The sequence below is a fragment of the Mesocricetus auratus genome, unplaced genomic scaffold (assembly GCF_017639785.1).
Source record: "Mesocricetus auratus isolate SY011 unplaced genomic scaffold, BCM_Maur_2.0 Super-Scaffold_100004, whole genome shotgun sequence".
NCBI classification, from domain to species: Eukaryota; Metazoa; Chordata; class Mammalia; order Rodentia; family Cricetidae; genus Mesocricetus; species Mesocricetus auratus.
The window spans coordinates 34,515,891-34,533,284 of record NW_024429189.1 but is presented as its reverse complement, the minus strand read 5'-3'; the positions used below and the strand labels follow the sequence as shown (position 1 = coordinate 34,533,284).

General features: G+C 38.8%; 1 protein-coding gene across 7 annotated transcripts in view; it reads right to left on the bottom strand.

The window, feature by feature from the left end:
• The window catches only part of Csrnp3 (cysteine and serine rich nuclear protein 3), a 193,847-nt gene that overhangs the window by 150,859 nt on the left and 25,594 nt on the right, over positions 1-17,394 (bottom strand). For all 7 annotated transcript variants that reach the window (XM_021232903.2, XM_040745482.1, XM_040745480.1 and 4 more), the window contains one exon: positions 5,403-5,490. In XM_021232903.2, coding sequence (XP_021088562.1) covers positions 5,403-5,415 — 13 coding nt within the window. In that variant the 5' untranslated portion in view covers positions 5,416-5,490. The remainder of the gene's footprint in view (positions 1-5,402; positions 5,491-17,394) is intronic.

Below are 17,394 nucleotides of genomic sequence, written 5' to 3'. Positions count from 1 at the left end.
ATCCTGTAGGTACATACATCCAATGTAATTTTGTTGCTTTATTGAACAAGATTGGAGGACAGAAAGGCCATGGCTATAGAATAATTTCCCAGGGTCCTGGTCATTTAAAACAGGAGTAAATATTGAGTATTTCAGTGGGCATGCTTTTTAAAATTTATTTATCTTTACATTCCAATCCTAGTTCCTCCTCCTCCTCTCCTTCTGCAGCACACAGCCCTGCCTTTCCACCTCCCATCTGCTCCTCAAAGATGGTAAGGCCTCCCCTAGGAAGTCTGCTAAGTCTGTCCCATCATCTCTTTGAGGCAGGACCAAGGCACCTCTCCACCTCCACACACCCTGTGTCTAGGCTGAGCAAAGTATCTATCCCTATAGAATGGACTCCACTAAGTCAGTTTGTGCATTAGTGTTGGATCTTGGATCCACTGCCAGGGGCCTCATACATTGTCCCAGCCACACCACTATCACCTATATTAAGGGAATCTAGTTTAGTCTTATGCAGGTTTTCCATTTGTCAGACTGGAGTCAGGGATCTCTCACTAGCTCGGGTGAGCTGATTTTGTGGGTTTCCCCATCATGGTCTTGACTCCTTTGTTCATAGTATTGCTCCTCTCTCACTTTGATTGTACTCCAGGAGCTTGGCCCATTGGTTAGTTGTGGATTTCTGCATGTGTTTCCATCTGTTTCTGGAAGAGGGTTCTCGCTTCTCTGGGGTTGTGAATTGCAGGCTGGGTATCTTTTGCCTTATGTCTGGTATGGTGGGCATGTTTTTTAAACCCAGTAGTGTTTGTTGTTTTCAGTTAGCCAACTAGACGCACTTGTTTTACTTGTAACTATCTACTGGTGTTTGGGTTTGTGGTTCATAACTTCTCAATGGAAGGCTCACAAATAGGAAACTAGGAAACAGACCTTTACAAAGAGATCCCTAAGAAGTAAGAGAAACAAAGGAAGGGAGCAATAACAGCCTGGAGAATGGAAGAAAATGAAGTTAACACTGTCAAATACCCCCGAGAGAGCTGGACAAGATAAAGGCTGTAGGTCGTGTATGCCTTTAGAGAGAGCATGCTCTGTTAAATGGGGTTAGAAATCAGATGGCCCAGGGCTGAGGACTGAGTGACTCTCAGGGACAAGGGGAAATGAAGGGAGACTGCTGCTTCAGACTGGAATGCATTCGGAAGGAGAGAGATTGAACGCAGGGCAGTGAGGGAGGGAGTGATCCGCTTGTTTTTGTTTTGTTTTTGGATAGAAGTCTACAGAGTCTAGTGGGCAGAAGAGAAAGGCAACACTGAAGACAAGGTTGAAGACAAAGGACAAACGGAGTTAATGGATGGCAAAAGGTCTCCATCTGGGGAAAAGGATAGACTCAGACACAGGCTTTGCCTGACTAGCAGGAAGCACTGATCCTGCTTTGAGATTGGAGGAAAATAGGAATGTTTATAGAGAAGAAATTGCAAGGATACACCAGTCATTTCTGCACAGTGACCTCAATTTTCTCATTAAGATAGTAGGTGCACTGAGTGAAGGAGAGACTCTGTGGCTGAATCTGAAGGTGTCAGACTGCAGTCAGCGGGCAGGGATTACTGAATGCTGTTTGGAGACTAACTCAGACTAAAAAGCAGACTCGGCTAAGTCATATGGTTTGCTCATGTGGTAATTACAAAGGCCTTTAAAGGCAGAGAGGAGTCAAGGTAGTTTGGGCTCAAGGTCACATGTTCTTTCTGGGGAAACAAGCTGAAGAGCAAGGGAGAGCAAGCAGCCGGTGCACATGCAAAATCCCAATCTGACTGGGAAAGAGTATGGAAAGCCCAAAGGCACTGGGATTTTCACTAAGTATGTAAAAAAATGGGAGAGGAAGGTAAAAGCACCACCTAACTTCTTTATTTTAGTTTTTCCCACCCTCTTTATGTTCAGGCTTACCATTTTGAAAAACACATTATAAATATAAGATTAGGAAGAGACCATCAAAGAAGTTTAAAAATGCAAGTGGTCAAACAGCAGCACCGTTCACTTAAACAAGTGAGACATTGTAGCCAAGTATGAATGTTACCGGTGAAGGGCTTTCTGTTTGATATAAACAGGAGTCCTTGAGGTTCTAGATGTTCAGATTTGATTAGTGATTTTCAGATGCGGGTTGTTTTCATTCAGTGAGACAATGGGCAGTTCAAAGACATCCTAGAGTGGGGTACTAGAGGCATGTGCTAGGCACATTCCACAACACACAGAATCCCAACGATGTTAATAGTGCTGAGGTTGAGAACTGTATATTGGGCCAAATCTTTGTCAGAATTACAGAAGAATAAGGCCAGAAACCATCTAGATAATCCAGAGAACAGAAACCGACAGAGAAGGGCAGGACCACAACAGATGAGCAGGACCACATCGGGTGGTGCCAGGTTGAGCTGTGTGCATTCAGGGCTCGTTTGTGAGAGGAAGGGGAGTCTATAGGGAGCTAGATTCATGCTATGTGTTTGAGAATGATCCCTGGGATAGCAAATTTATAAAACAAAATTTGGGAAGATGAAATCAAAGAAATTGAAGCGAACACATTTGCTTTGGCAAAGTCACACCTCAGGTACCCTTAAATAAAAGTCTTCTTATATGAATGTGGGAAGGTCAACATAGGTTTGAAATAATCTATGACCCAACAGACTGACATTGTACAAAAAATCTTCAGTTTCTTTGTAAGTTACTAACAGTCTTCTGCCTTGCACATCGTCTTTTTCCCCCCATAATTTTGGTTTTCTAAAACAGATACACGTTGCCTTTGTAGTCAGCTCTTAGAGCCATCTATTAATCCTCGCTGCATCATAAACTAAACACTACCTGCTAAAGTTTAATTCAGACAGCTAGTAAACAAACATGGTGCTCACTCTGTGATCCTGTTACTGCTACAATGCAGGAATCTTAGTTTTTTCAGTTTATGTGATGGATATATATGTGTCTTTTAGAAGACTGAGGAATTGTTATACTGTTTTTTTAAAATTCTATTTGGGTTTTTGTTTAGTTAGACTTTGCAAAGTCTACTGTTTCCAGTGACTAGACTGCCTTGAGAAACAAGTAGACCAAGTGTATGCCACACCAGGCACAGTTTTGAGATGTTTTGCAATCCAATCTCTGTCTTATTATTTGAGTAGCAAAATTTTCCCCTTAGTATTCACCTGAAACGAAATCAAATTAGCTTATAATATTTCTATATAGAAAACTAAGATTTTCATTTGTGTCCAGTTTAGTCAAGGCTGAATGGCTTTCATGTGATGGGCTCATCTCTAGTTAAAACAGGATATCAAAAATGAGAAAGACCATCTGGGCTTTAAACATCTTCACACTCATGTGTTCAAAAATATATAATATAGGAAAATTCCAATCCAATTATCATCAAAGCAAACCTGAAAACTTGTTAGTAATAAATAACTACTTATGCAAAGACAAATAGTTATAATTTTTACCCTTTTAATAAGTTAATTGGTAGATCTGTATTCAATTGCACTTTAATCCAAATAATGACATTTTAAATGTATGTATGAAATACATTTTCTTAAAAATAATATGTTATCTTTCTGGTGAAATTGAGGAAGGCGACTTTCATTCACATAGGACAATTGTGTGTGTCCAGCACCTAGGCGTAAAGTCTACACCACCATGCCCGGCATCCCTTCACCTCTGCAAAGTCTAATGTTTTCAGTTTTTTGATTGTTTTAATTTAAAAACAAGCAAACAAGCAAAACTTCCTTGAAAAAGTTCCAGGTCCTGCTACCCATTCAGCTGTGATCCGAGTAAGATCCCTTGGGAGCTCATAGCATCCCACCTCACCCTGTTAGTCCTTCCCAGTCACCAGGAAATGGCTCTAGTGAGGGTAATGAAATTAATGCAAATCAGGCAAAAAGGCGAGTTGGTGGGGCTCCCTTTGTTATTTTCATAGGTGTTTGCATAACTATTTTCCACAACATTCAATTTGCAAGTGTGATCAGGAAACCTCCTCTGCCTGAGATTCCCTGAGTTCTTATATATCTGCTTGTAAAGAGCTACTGTAAAACAACCCATTGGGTGTGAGCTGAGATAGACCAAACATGGTTTTTAGGGTACAGACTCTTGGTTTTCTACACTAATGCATGGAAAACATGAGTAATCCCCACATGATTCCCACTTGGCTTTAGAATTCATTACACGCCCTTCTACAACCTAGCTTTCTCTTTTTAAATTATGTATTGAATTAATAATAAAATTAGCTCTGGGTAACATATTCATTGGAAAACTGTTGGCAACAAAGACCATTTCTTACTCATTTTCAAATAACCAAAGCATTTAATCCACTGGTTTATATATGGCAAATCCTAAATAAGTAAACCAACCCTTAGATGAATAACAAAAGCCAAACTGAAGACAAGCCTGGCCAAATCAAAATAAAAGTCCATCAGACCTTTTAATTTAAAATCACAATCTACGACAATTGGCCTCACGATATCAAGGAGGAAGAAATCATTTACTGCTTAAAAGGATTCCATGATTGTAACCTTTAGCCCATGCTCGTCATAACTTCCAGATGCATAGTTTGTGTCAGTTATTATTATAACAAGCTATTTAACAATAACCTAGCTTGTTTTTCTTTATAGGATATGTTTGGTCATCCATCATTTCATAGCTGGTGATTTTTCTTCACAAAAGCAACTCTTAAACTTTTAAGAGAGTCAGATAATGAATTTAGTTATATGTGTGTGTGTGTGTGTGTGTGTATGTGTGTATATAACATATATACATAAAATTCTTTGAGAATGTCATATAACACCACTTGATCACATTTATCACCAACTCCTCTCCATGATCCCTCTCAGATGCTCCACCGTCTCCCTCTTCCTTAGTGCTCCCCCTCATCCCCCCTCCTCCCCCCTTTTTTGAAGAGACCATCTTCCAGCAGATGTCATGGTTTCCTCACTCTTACAATCTTTCTACCTTCTCTCTTGTGAAGTTCTCTGAATCTGAAGTGTCGGGTTTGTGAAACTAGTTTTCACTACATAACCTTGGGCTGGCCTGCATGGCTAGACTCCTAGAGAGCCATTAGCCTCTGCCTCCTAAATGCTGGGATTGAAGGCATGCACCATCATGCCTAGCTACTAATGTAATAAGAAATAAAGTATATAGACATGCCTAGTATTTATTTTCCTGAGGATGGTGCTATCTTCTGAAAATGAGAGAAATTAATACTTTTTGAATCACCCCTAATGCAACTAAATACTAAAGTTCTGATACAGATAAGATTTCAAAGACCCCAAAGATTCGCTGTTAAAATCATGTACATTAAGTAAGAACATTTTCCTTTCCCAGTTACACATTAGCAGTTATAACCTGGGACAACGGCACAGTTCCATCTGGTGCTTGAAAGCATGACAATAATAATGGAGGGAACTCACCTTGTGGCCTCATGAACTGCAGGATCTTTTGTAAAGTCTATGCTTCTGAAAATACTTTTTCAGTCTGTTGATATCTTCTTATTTTTTTCTTAAAGACAAAAGAAAAAATAACCATGTTTCAATGTTACATAAGATTCTATTTTCAAAGAGCAAAACTGATCGCAAAAACAGCAGTCCTAACTAAACTCAGCTTTCTTCCTACCCCAGTAGCTAAAGAGAGGATTGTAACTACAGAGAGCAAAAGTCCTTGAGTTACTGGCATAACTTTTAAGCTACAACCTCAGATTTCTAATGGCTCCCCAATAGTGTGCTTGGTAATCTATACTTGATTTCTGTCATACAAATAAATTAATAGTCCCTTTGAATTTTTCTCCCTATCTGTTAACTCTTGGTTTATGTTACCAGCTCTAGAAAAATTAAGACACCACAATTCAGGTTGCTCCAATTCCTACCTATCTCCCCTCACTTCATGGGTGTCTCTATATTGTTAATCTTTAGTCCCATCGTACAGACAAATTTCTCTCAGCTACCTAAGGACAATTTCTCTGTGAAGTCTCTGATTTCACTTCCTCTTACTGCTAGGTCTTTACTACGTCAATTATACCCTTTCTTTTTCCACATCATTGCTAACATCTTTTTATCCTCCATTTTTCTTGCTCATTAACACCCGCATGTAAAAATGCCACGAGACCTCCCATCTTCAAAACACACATTTTCTCTTACAAGAGCTCTCCATCTCACTATTACAATATTTCTGCATTTTATAAGAAAACTTCCGCAAGAAGGATGTTCTCCATTTCTCAGCAAAAGTTGAACTCATTCAAACCAAGGTTCTTTTCCACTGCTTCACAAAGACTTCCCAGGTCAGCAGTGAAGCTGAACATTACCAAACCACCAAGGACGTCTCAGGTCTTTACACCCTCAATGCCCAGGACAGTGAGACTGGGATGCTTACTGCCCATTTATTGAGTCATCCCATCATTCGACTGCAGAGTGAGACTGCATTCTCCTGGCTTCAGTTGTACCTCGTTTGCCATCTTTTCTCAACCTCTTTGCTTGATTTTTCCCTGTTAGCAGATTCAGGTATGAGTTCTTTTTTAACACAATCCTAAGAAATTATGTCCAGCACTATGTCTTTAAATAATGCTATTTATAAATAAATCTAATAAATTCAGAGTTTTAGAACAGACTTCTACTCTGACCTTGAGAGTAGCAGGTGCTTTACACTCTATTCTATAGTTTTACCTGAATAGCCAACAGCCTTATCGTATTTGAAATGTCCACAAATGCAATGAAAAGAAAGGAAAGAATGAAGGAAGACAGACACAACAGTTTGCCTCCTCTAGGCTTTCTGTTTTCCCCGTTTAAGTATATACTGTCACTATTTACATTTATACTTTTTATTTGTGTTGTATGTGGTTATCTGCCAGCCTGGTCTATAGGGTGAATTTTAGGACAGCCAGAGCTACACCAAGAAACCTTGTCTCAAAATCAAAACAAAAACAGAAAGAAAGAAAGGAAGGAAGGAAAGAAGAAAGAAAGAGGAAAGAAGGAAAGAAGGAAGGAAGGAGGGAGGGAGAGAGGAAGGGAGGGAGGGAAGAAGAGAGAGGCAGGGGGGGGAGGGAGGAAGGAAAAATAGCACCTATGCTACTCCTGGTGTATACATTGACTCTGTCAGTGACCTCACAGAGGAACCAGGGTATCCATGTTTACTGAAACACTACTAACCATAGACAAATTATGGAATCAGCTGTCTGTCAACAAATAAAAATATAAAGCACAATAGAGTTTAGTTTAGCCTTAATAAAGTGAGAGAAATTATTGCATTTGCTGGTTAATAGATGCAGCTGGAGATCAGCCTAGTAAATAAAATTAGACTCAGAAAGACAAATATCTTGGGCTTCCCCCTATTTGTGAATCCTGGCTTGTATATAGAGACATAGAAATCATATATTTTTGAAAGTATATGTGAAAATAGAAGTGAGACTGGGCAGCAGAGAGAGACCAGAAGGGAAGAAATGGAAGGGCATGAGTGTGAATAGGCTATATGCCATACTTGAATGAAAAAGTCTTATGAAATGAATCACTACATGCATACAATATAAGTCATTCAAAGAGACAACATTATTTAGTTTGTGTCATCTAAACTGTCCCAGCCTTAAGCATCAAGAGCTTTGTTGGGTTGGATATTGTATGCTTTCAGTATACTTAATACACTTAAACATATACAAAACTCTGCAAATCAAAAGCAAAGATAAAGCCTAAATACAACCCACTAGTTTCAAAAAGTCTAGCATCATGTCAGCTCTGCCTTGGAGATGTCTCTATCTAACACGGCCATTTCTCCCTTAGCCTCTGTTCCCACACGGCTCCATGTCCCCATCTGGACTTCCTGTTTCTTCTCTTTCCGGTTCCTGCAAGTATCAGCCTCCTGCCAGCCATCTTCTTCTGCGTTCTGTTCTTTCCCCCTTGAAGTATTCTCCTGCCCCAGGTATTAATGGCCCACTCCCTGAACCCGTCAAGCCTTCACCAAAGTCCCCCTTGGGCAAGGATGCCATTACTAACTTACTGTAATACCCTTTCTTCATATTTTCTGACTCTACCTTCTTTGTCTACATCACAAACTTGTCATGTAATTTTATTTGTTTGCTTATGATATACCTTGATGACTAATACAAATATTATCTTTTATTATTATTATTATCTATTACTATTAACACAGTGAGACTACCTTATTGAATAAATAAAACTGTTGCCAGAACCATAGGAAATGCTGTACTTGTACCCCAAAGTGTAAAAGGGTGCATTTTGCCTCATCTTGGGAAGAGTGATCTGTCAATGTATACTGTGTTATTTCCACTTGATACATCCATCCAACAAAGTTGAGGCAGCAATATATTTAAGGACATTTTAAAAATATTATGTGTTGGGGGCATATTCACAGTAGAATAAAAGCTACAATGAAGAGAAAACTCTCACAGGGGAATAGTTATCTAAATTTTACATGTCCTTATGCTGCAATGCTATGTAATCATTTTTTAAAAAGTAAAATAAATCTATGATAAATAGCATTGGGAAATTCCATGTGCTGTCAAGTGAGTAAACAAGTTTTCCGAATAATGTATATGATTCGTGCTTTTACAAAATGCTGTCATGGGAATATGCATGTTTAGATTAAAACAGGAAAGGCTATAAAGCAGACAGTGGAAGAGTTACTTACAGGGGGAAGAGAGAGAAATTGGATTAGAAAAGAAAAAAACAAGCAATTTCTGTGATATGAAGATAAATAAAAACATGTCTGTATGAAAGCAATCAAGTTTAAAGCTCCCAGCTGCTTATAAACACACTTACAAACAAACCAGAATACAGTGTGCACAATATTTTATTCTATTTTGAAAAACACTTTGGATTTTTAAAGTTGATATTAGGGTTTCTTCAAGTCACAAAGAAAATGAAGAATTGCTAAAATTGACCAGACTCCCAGGAAATGCATAAGTACTTACAGATGGTCTTGAGAAAACATCTAAATGGGATACTGTGTCTGCATACTTTCATGGTCAACCACAGAAAACAGAAATAAACCCTAAGAAAGAATAAGCAATGTCCCCTGGCATGATTGAAACTCTAGTTAATTCAGCAGCCTCAAGTATTGTGGGATAGTTGTAAACCGTGTGAAGGTGTATTTCTGTGATTGGTGCAATAAAAGGCTGAATGGCCAATAGCTAGGCCAGGAAAATATGCATAGAGAGAAACTGGGGTTGAATCTAGATGCACAGAGGAGAGACACAGAGGAATCAGGATGGGTGGTCCATGGCAGAACACAGATTAAAATAAATGAATTAATGTAAGTGCTAAGAGTTAGGGAAAGGGGGCTGGAGAGATGACTCAGAGGTTAAGAGCACTGGCTGCTCTTACAGATGTCCAGAGTTCAATTCCCAGCAACCAATGGTGACTCACAGACATATTTAATGACATCTGGTGCCCTCTTCTGGCCTGCAGGCATACATGCACGCAGAACACTGTGTACATAATAAGTGATTAAAAGAAAAAGAGAAGCCGGGTGTTGGTGGTTCACTCGGGAGGCATAGGCAGATGAATCTCTGTGAGTTCGAGGCCAGCCTGGTCTACAGAGCGAGTTCCAGGCCAGCCTCCAAAACAATACAGAGATACCCTGTCTCGAAAAACAAACAAAACAAACAAAAAAAAAAAGAAAAGAAAAAGAGTTAGGGAAAGGTCTAATCTATAGATTCATAATTTATAAGAAGTCTCCATGTCATTATTTGGGAGTTGGCAATACAGATAAAGATTTGCTACACTCAGGTGCCTGACTTAATAGCTATGATGGACATTTTCTGTCCAGCATATCTTAGTCTAGAGGGCATGAATGACCAAATAAGGTCTTACCTGATGGCTAGGGCAACCTTGACAATATTTATTCTCTTTGAAGAGGAGGACTAAAGGCTGCAGGGATGTCTCGTCAGTTAGGAATGTGTACTGCTCTTGCAGAGAATCTGAGTTCAGTTCCCAGCATCAATACCCAGCAGCTCAAAACTACCTGTAACTACAGCTCCAGGGGATTCTGACGCCCTCTTTCAGTTTCTGCAGGCATCGTACTAATTGGACATGACCACACATAGATAGACATAATTAAAAATAAGGACACCAAGGAAACAAGGTCTTCTAAATACTGTAGGACTTGGGCGCGTACAAACTCGAGAGAGTGGGACAGTATGCCCAGCGCCTGCACAGGTATAAGCCCTATGGAGTCCCTGCGCTAAGAGGGAGCGTGGATGCAATCCCCATCCTTAAACCAGAAGCTACCTCCAGATGACAAAGGAAAAACTGGTTTTCTCCCATCGGGTCTCCCTGGGTATAAAACTACTTTTAAGGGCAGGCCCATGCCCAGGAGTAGATGAGGCACACAAAATGAACTCAGTGGAATTTTCTGGAGTTTTGTTGTGTTGTAACGCTTTGCAGGGCATTTTTTTCTTACCTTATCTGTCATTTGCTTATATATTATGGGGTCTAGTTTTGCATTTTAATGGGATTTCTGCATGTACCAACATGTGTGGCTCTATGACTGTATCTATCTCTTGTGCTTTTTCTTTGATTTTTTTCTTCTGTTTGTTTGTCTTGTCTTATTTTGGTTTGTTTGTTCTTATTTTATGTTATTTTACTTTATTATAATTTTTTAGATGACAGGTTTTTTTTCTGAGAGAAAGAAAGCAAGGGAGTAGATTTGGGTGGGACGGAAGAATCTGTGAGGAGTTAGGAGAGACAAAAATGTAACCAAAATGCATGAAAACATTTTCAGTACAAATTGTAGCATGAATTCTAATCAGCATTAATAATTAAAAACCCAGCCAGGCGTTGGAGGCACACGCCTTTAATCCCAGCACTCAGGAGGCAGAGACATGTGGATCTCTGTGAGTTCAAGGCTGTCTTGATCTACTGAGTGAGTTTCAGGACAGGCTCCAATGCTATACAGAAAAACGCTGTCTCAAAAATCAAAAATAAACAAACAAACAAACAAATAGAAAACCCAGAGTCAGACATAGGGGTTAATGCTGAATGATCAGAGAACAAAACCACCAGCCACTGGTTCTTACATCTGCTGAATCCTCAGACCAAAGGAGTAATCTGGTCTCTAGGAATCCACAGACTGAATGCATCCTCAGACTGACTGACTAGACTGCTGTCTCAGACTGACTACCTAGATTGAATCTGTCTCTATAAATCCTCAGACTGCATCTCTCTCTCGTCTCCTTCCACCTTATATTCCTCTCTCCACTAAGCAGTATCACTCCTGTCTCCACCTCCCTAGTAATGGATTAAAGGGGAGTCATCCAAATGCTGAGATCACCTTTGTATGAGCTCTGTTTCTCTTTTAGACAGATTCAATCTCGTGTAGCCCAGGGTGGCCTTGAACTCAGAGATTCATCTACCTTTGTCTTCCGAATGCTGGAATTAAAGGTGTGTTCCACCACTGCCTGGCCTCCATTGCTAACTAGTATGGCTAGCTCTGCACTCTGATCCTCAGACAAGTTTATTTGTTAGATTATAAACAAAATGTCACCACAAAAAATAATAGAAAAGAAGATAGTTTTTTAAAATAGAAAATCAGGTGTGGTGACACATGCCATTATTCCTAGCATTCACAGAGGCAGGTGGATCTCTGTGAATTGGAGGCTAGCCTTGTGTACAGAGTGAGTTCCAGGACAGGCAGAGTGAGATAGTGAGACAGACTTTCTGATGAGAATATGATCTCCTCTTTTCTGTCAAAATAAAATGTAAGAAGTTTGTCAAATATCCCTCTGCAGAATATTTTCAGCACTTAATAAAGGTTTACACACTTAGTTTTCACTCGAGGAACATTGCATGTTGTAGGAAGCAGAAGCAGTTCACGTGATTATGTAGTGTGTCTGGTCTCAGACTCACATGGTTGTGACAACTTGGAGCACATTTGTCAAATACAAAATGTAAAGAAGAATCCATTCTGGATATTACATGGAATTTCAATGCAGAAGCCTGCTTATAAGGAGACTGCATAATAAAATGGTTTTACCGTGAGGAAAATACTGAATAAATCTTCAATGAAAAAAATTTAAAAATAGAAGTACAGAAACTCATATTCAAGAATCAAATTGTATTGCCATGACGATTTAAGAGACAATTATTAGCTCTAGAGTAACAAAAGATCTGTGGTTGACATATTTATTTCTCACCTTGGTGACTTTGAACAAATTATTTGATATCAATTTCTCCATCTGGTAAATGAATATATGACCTATTTTTGTAATTTGTAGTGAAGCTAGAAAGACATCTAAAATATGACTCATAACAAAATCTTCATATACCACATCCCTTATGAGAAAAAATTTTTAAAAGACAGAATATTGTCAGGGACCTCCAGCCATCAGTCAGCTAGGCTGTGTCACGTACTCATAGAGAAGACGTGACACTAAGACCACCCTGCTACCCCTTCTGACATAAAGCAAATTCCAAGAAACAAGCCTGCAGTTTACCTGTCAGTTAAAGATTAGCTTAATTGAAAAACTACAAGGTCCTCATGAGATAGGCCTGAGCAGTAGTAAATTGTAATAGATAGGATCGGACCCTGCTGTCAGGTTACCAAGCAACATAGGAGTTCCTATCCCTGACCTCTTGCCCTGTAGATAAGGTAGCCAGGCAACTCAGCAGACCACCTCTCCCACTGACCTCTTGCCCCTGCAGCTGCAAGTACACCTTCCTCCTTTCCCTCCTCACTTCTCCTATATAAATCCCTTTGTGATGAAATAAAATTATCGCCTTGATCAGAATCCTGTCTTGGAGTCCATTCCTGTATCCCCTGCCCTCCATCTTTCTCCTAGGTGTCTACCAGACCCACATTGAATGTCTTGCAGGTCGGGGCAGAATATGTTATAAATGTTTAGACCATCATGCTTATTTACCGTGAGATCAAAAGGAATTGCTATCATGGTGGCCATGTTTTTCTTCATCTTTTGTTCATAGTGAGTAAGCCTATACCAGGATCCTCTCTCAGGTTCAGTTCAGAAAACTGAGTCTAAGAAGTAACATAACAGAAAGAAGTACATATAAAGTTTCTATAGAGTTGAGATGCCCAGCAAAGAGGAAAAACTTAGAAACTCACAGGTTAGCAACAGAGGGAAGAGGTCATCATCCCTCAGGTGGGGGCATAAAGGAGGAAGGGGTTATGTCAGTTGCCTGGTACTGCTGGGTAGGAAACAGACCTGTGCAGAAGTTGCTCTATGGGGCTAGGGTGTCTGTGATCATTCCTTTCTCTCTATCCCCAATGTTCCACGAGCAACTCTTATTCGTTGAGCCCAGTAGGCAATGGCTAACCAGTAAGCTGGTCGGCACAGAAGTAGAAAAATGTAATTTACAGAGAAAGAGCAAAGTTTAGCTATGAACACAAAGGAGGTACATTGTTGACACATTACAATAACTGGGGCCATGGGTGGAAGAACGTGGTGCTACACACGAACTCATAGCAGCTATGACTGCATGCACAAGGCCTGCGTAAGATCAAGCCAGTCTCAGGCGGATCTCTGCGAGTTCAAGGCCGGGCTGGACTGACAGCCTCCGAAACAATACAGAGAAACCATGTCTCGTAAAAAAACCAAAAAAAAAAAAAGATCAAGCCAGTCCAAAGTACAGCATGGATTGGGGGTGGGGTGGGAGTTAGACACGACTCATGAAGTCCAATACTGCTTAAGAACTGTTGGCAACTGAAGACTCCTGGGAGACCGAGAGCCCTTTTTCTTCAGGAATGAGGCCCATGAGAGGCTACTCATGCTCCCCATATCATGTCCTACACCCGTGCACATGCAGGCAGCAATGAAAGGATTCTGACTGCTTTTAAAATAGTTGGTAAAGCTGGAAGGGAAAAGTCGGGGGTTGGAAGAAGGTAGAAGGAAGGGAATTGGAGGTGATTTTGATCAAAACACATTATATATGTATGCTAGGTGGCTGTATATACACAAGTGTGGGCTAAATATTCCACAGCTCAGCTAGTAAGCCTACAGTTTTATATGCCACTGAAGAAAACCCAGTTGCCCACACAGAAGGCATCCATGCTACAGTGGAGAAGGAAGTACCAACTCCAAGTCCGTTTTTGCCTGATGAATCTGCTATTCTCTATTATACACACTAAGATGCCTCTTTTAAAGGTAGGTTGTACAGGACCATTTCCACTTTCAGTGTAAAGTCAATGTAACCCTGACTATTAGCTCTGAATAAAGAGGTGCAGGGACAAACATCGGAAGAAGTGAAGGTAATGGACTTAGTTATATATTGCCAGGAAGGGAAGGCAAGTTAAAACGGTTATGTGGGCAGGTTGTCACTGACCATAATATATTCTCTTTCATCTTAAATAGGTTATTTAAGGAAGGAGAGAGGAGGGGGAGGGAGAGAGGGGAGAGAATAAATTAATTAGTATGTATTTTATTTCTTAAATTGAACATTTCAAAATAAGTTTAAATGCACAGACATTACTATATCAAATTGTATTTATGTGAGTTTAAAATATTATTTTAGATGAAAAGAATACAAGGTAGTAACAGTTTTATGCAGGAAAACATTTCAGTTTATCACATTTACAGGTTAGATGATGAGATGTACTGATAAGAAATTGGTAAGGTTAAAACTCTGAATGAAAGGACACATCTTTAATACAGAACAAAGCAATCTATGGCCAAATTGAAGGGTGTCCCAAAATCACCTTAACTAAAAAATAAATAAAATAAACAAACAAAACTATACCTTTCTTCATACTAAAAATAACTATTAGAAAGTCTGCCTCAAAATAAAAACAAAACAATTTTAAATCTTAATAACACTATAAATAAATGTGTGAAATTCCACTCTGAATAAAATAAGTTAAATATACACAGTATTAATTTTTTGGCATGGAAAGACATAAAAATTAATCTTCCACAAGCATACATATGTACACATATGTCTATATTCCAAATCAATTTGGGCAAGGTACCAGGTAAATAAACACTCATATGTCAAAAGTGGGTATAAGTTTATATCATTCGCTAAAGGTTTTCCATGAGATTTAAATATGAACATGTCATAACATCAATGATAAGTGATGCATTCTAGAAAGAGGTTACATGGGTAGGGAATATGGCTCAGTGATTAAGAACATGTGTTGCTCTTACACAGGACCTGGGTTTGATTCTCAGCATCCATATGGTTTACAACCATCTGTAACTTCAGTTCTACCCCCTCTTTTGGTCTCCACAGGCACCAGCCATGCATATATGTACAAGCAGGCAAAACACTCACACACAAAGTAAAATTAATAAATCTTTTTAAAAAGTAGTTGCAATACATGAACACAGATTTCTTTTTGGGAAAAAAACTGTATGATAGAGAAGATAGGTAGATAAATAGATAAAGGACGACATAAATCACTCAAAATTCCAACACCCAGTGAAAAATCTCAGAAAATATATTTACTTTTCTTCATATTGCAAATACAAAATTTACACACGCACACATACACACACACACACACAAAACTCGATGGAAGCATATAATTTAACATATGTGTTTAGCAACGTGAGTATATTTTATGCCAATTGCTATATTTACCCCACATAGCAATCAATTTTATCAGTTTCGCAGAAATTATCTAATCAATTACAAGGCATCTAGGTTGTACACAATTTTTATAACAAAAATATTCCAAAAATAATCCATAAAGCTATAACTATTTTCACATCTCTATTTTTAAGTAAACCAATATGAAATTTGGTAAGTATTCTTGACATACATATCTGAAAATATAAATAATCTGAACTCTCTACTACTATGCAAGCCAAAATAAAAGTTGCCATAGAAACAGCAAATGGCAGAAAATCAAGACTAACACAGCCTCAAAACAAGAAGGAAAGAAAGAAAAAAAAGTAATGGACCAGCTTATTTGTAGAAATCGAGACTAACTTCACTGGAAACATGACCCATATTTAAATTTCACTTTTATTATTTCTTCCAAACCAAGAATCTCAAAATTGAATTAATGCCAAATTCTGATATCAAACCTTATAATACCTGTGCTTTTTAAAATGCAGAAATTGAAGATACTAAATTTCAAATGAAATATAAATATTGCTTTATTTAAGAGTAACTTTACAAAGATGATTTAAAATGAATATACATATCTGTACCTTATAGTATTTCTAGCAACATTATTACCTAATCATGGAAGAAAATATATAGTCTTTGCATCTGAGGTCTCCCAGTGACAAGGAACAACAAATGAACCCGGACAAGAAACCACCTCAGGCTTGCTCCAACCAACAGGGCTCGCAGCACAAGTACCCAGTACGTTCGCATCCTTCCTAGTCCCCCTCTCCATGGAGCTTTGAGAATTGTTTGTAGTTAGAGTTTAGTGTGTTGTTGTTATTGTTATTTGCTTTGGGCTTTGTCCTTTTGTTGTGTGATTTCTGTTTTGAAGAGGAGTATTTTTGGTACTGGTATTATTTCGTGATACTAATGAAATCCTCCATAAAAATAATCTTCAAGTGACAGTTAACAATTCACTATTTGAATCATGTAATAAACGTTTATTCAAATTCTTAGAATTGCCAACTATATAGATGAATCTTTGTTAGTACTTCATATATTTGCAACAAAAGCCAAAATAGAATGCAACCGAGTTTACTGCCATGCTAGCTCACTTGAAACACTTCCCTATCGAGAATTAAATAACATTAAAAGGAAATGAATGGCTGCATTGTGGTGGCGTGGCGGTGGCGGCAGCAGCAGCAGGAGCAGTGCACACCTTTAATCCCAGAACTCAAGATGCAGAGGCAGGTGGAGCTCTGTGAGTTCGAGGCCAGTCTGGTCTACAGAAAGAGAGTTCCAGGACAGCTAGGGCTATTGCACAGAGAAACCCTGTCTCAAAAACAAAAACAAACAAACAAAAAAACCAACCAAACAAACAAACAAACAAAACCAACAGCAACAACAAAAGAAAACAAAAGGGAAATGAATGACTTTAGATGTTTTCACATATTGGCCTTTGGTTTAGCTTTGGCTAAGTTTATAATGATTGTTTTTTCCTTGTTACCTTTACAGACTACATTTTTAACTGGGCAATTAAAAAAAATAAAAAAACATGTACTTCCTAAAACTAAAGCATTACATAGTATGTCCTATACAAAAATCGCCCCAAATGACTTTTTTACTGGTCTAAGCAATTCTCTGTATTCGCATCACACAAATGTACCTCCCCTGTGCTGTCAAAAGCATCAGAAAGCCTCATCTATGCAATAAACTGTAAAGTCTTTAGAGAATCCCTGGGACTTTTGCCTCAGGCAATGATGCCACCAGCAGTGTCATCATAAGCAGCAGTGTAAAGCCAGCGAGTCTCCCATTTTCAAACCAAACCCAGATTGTGACTCCGGGAAGATGGGTATTAGAATTTTAATCACTTTATTTGGATCCATTTACAAGC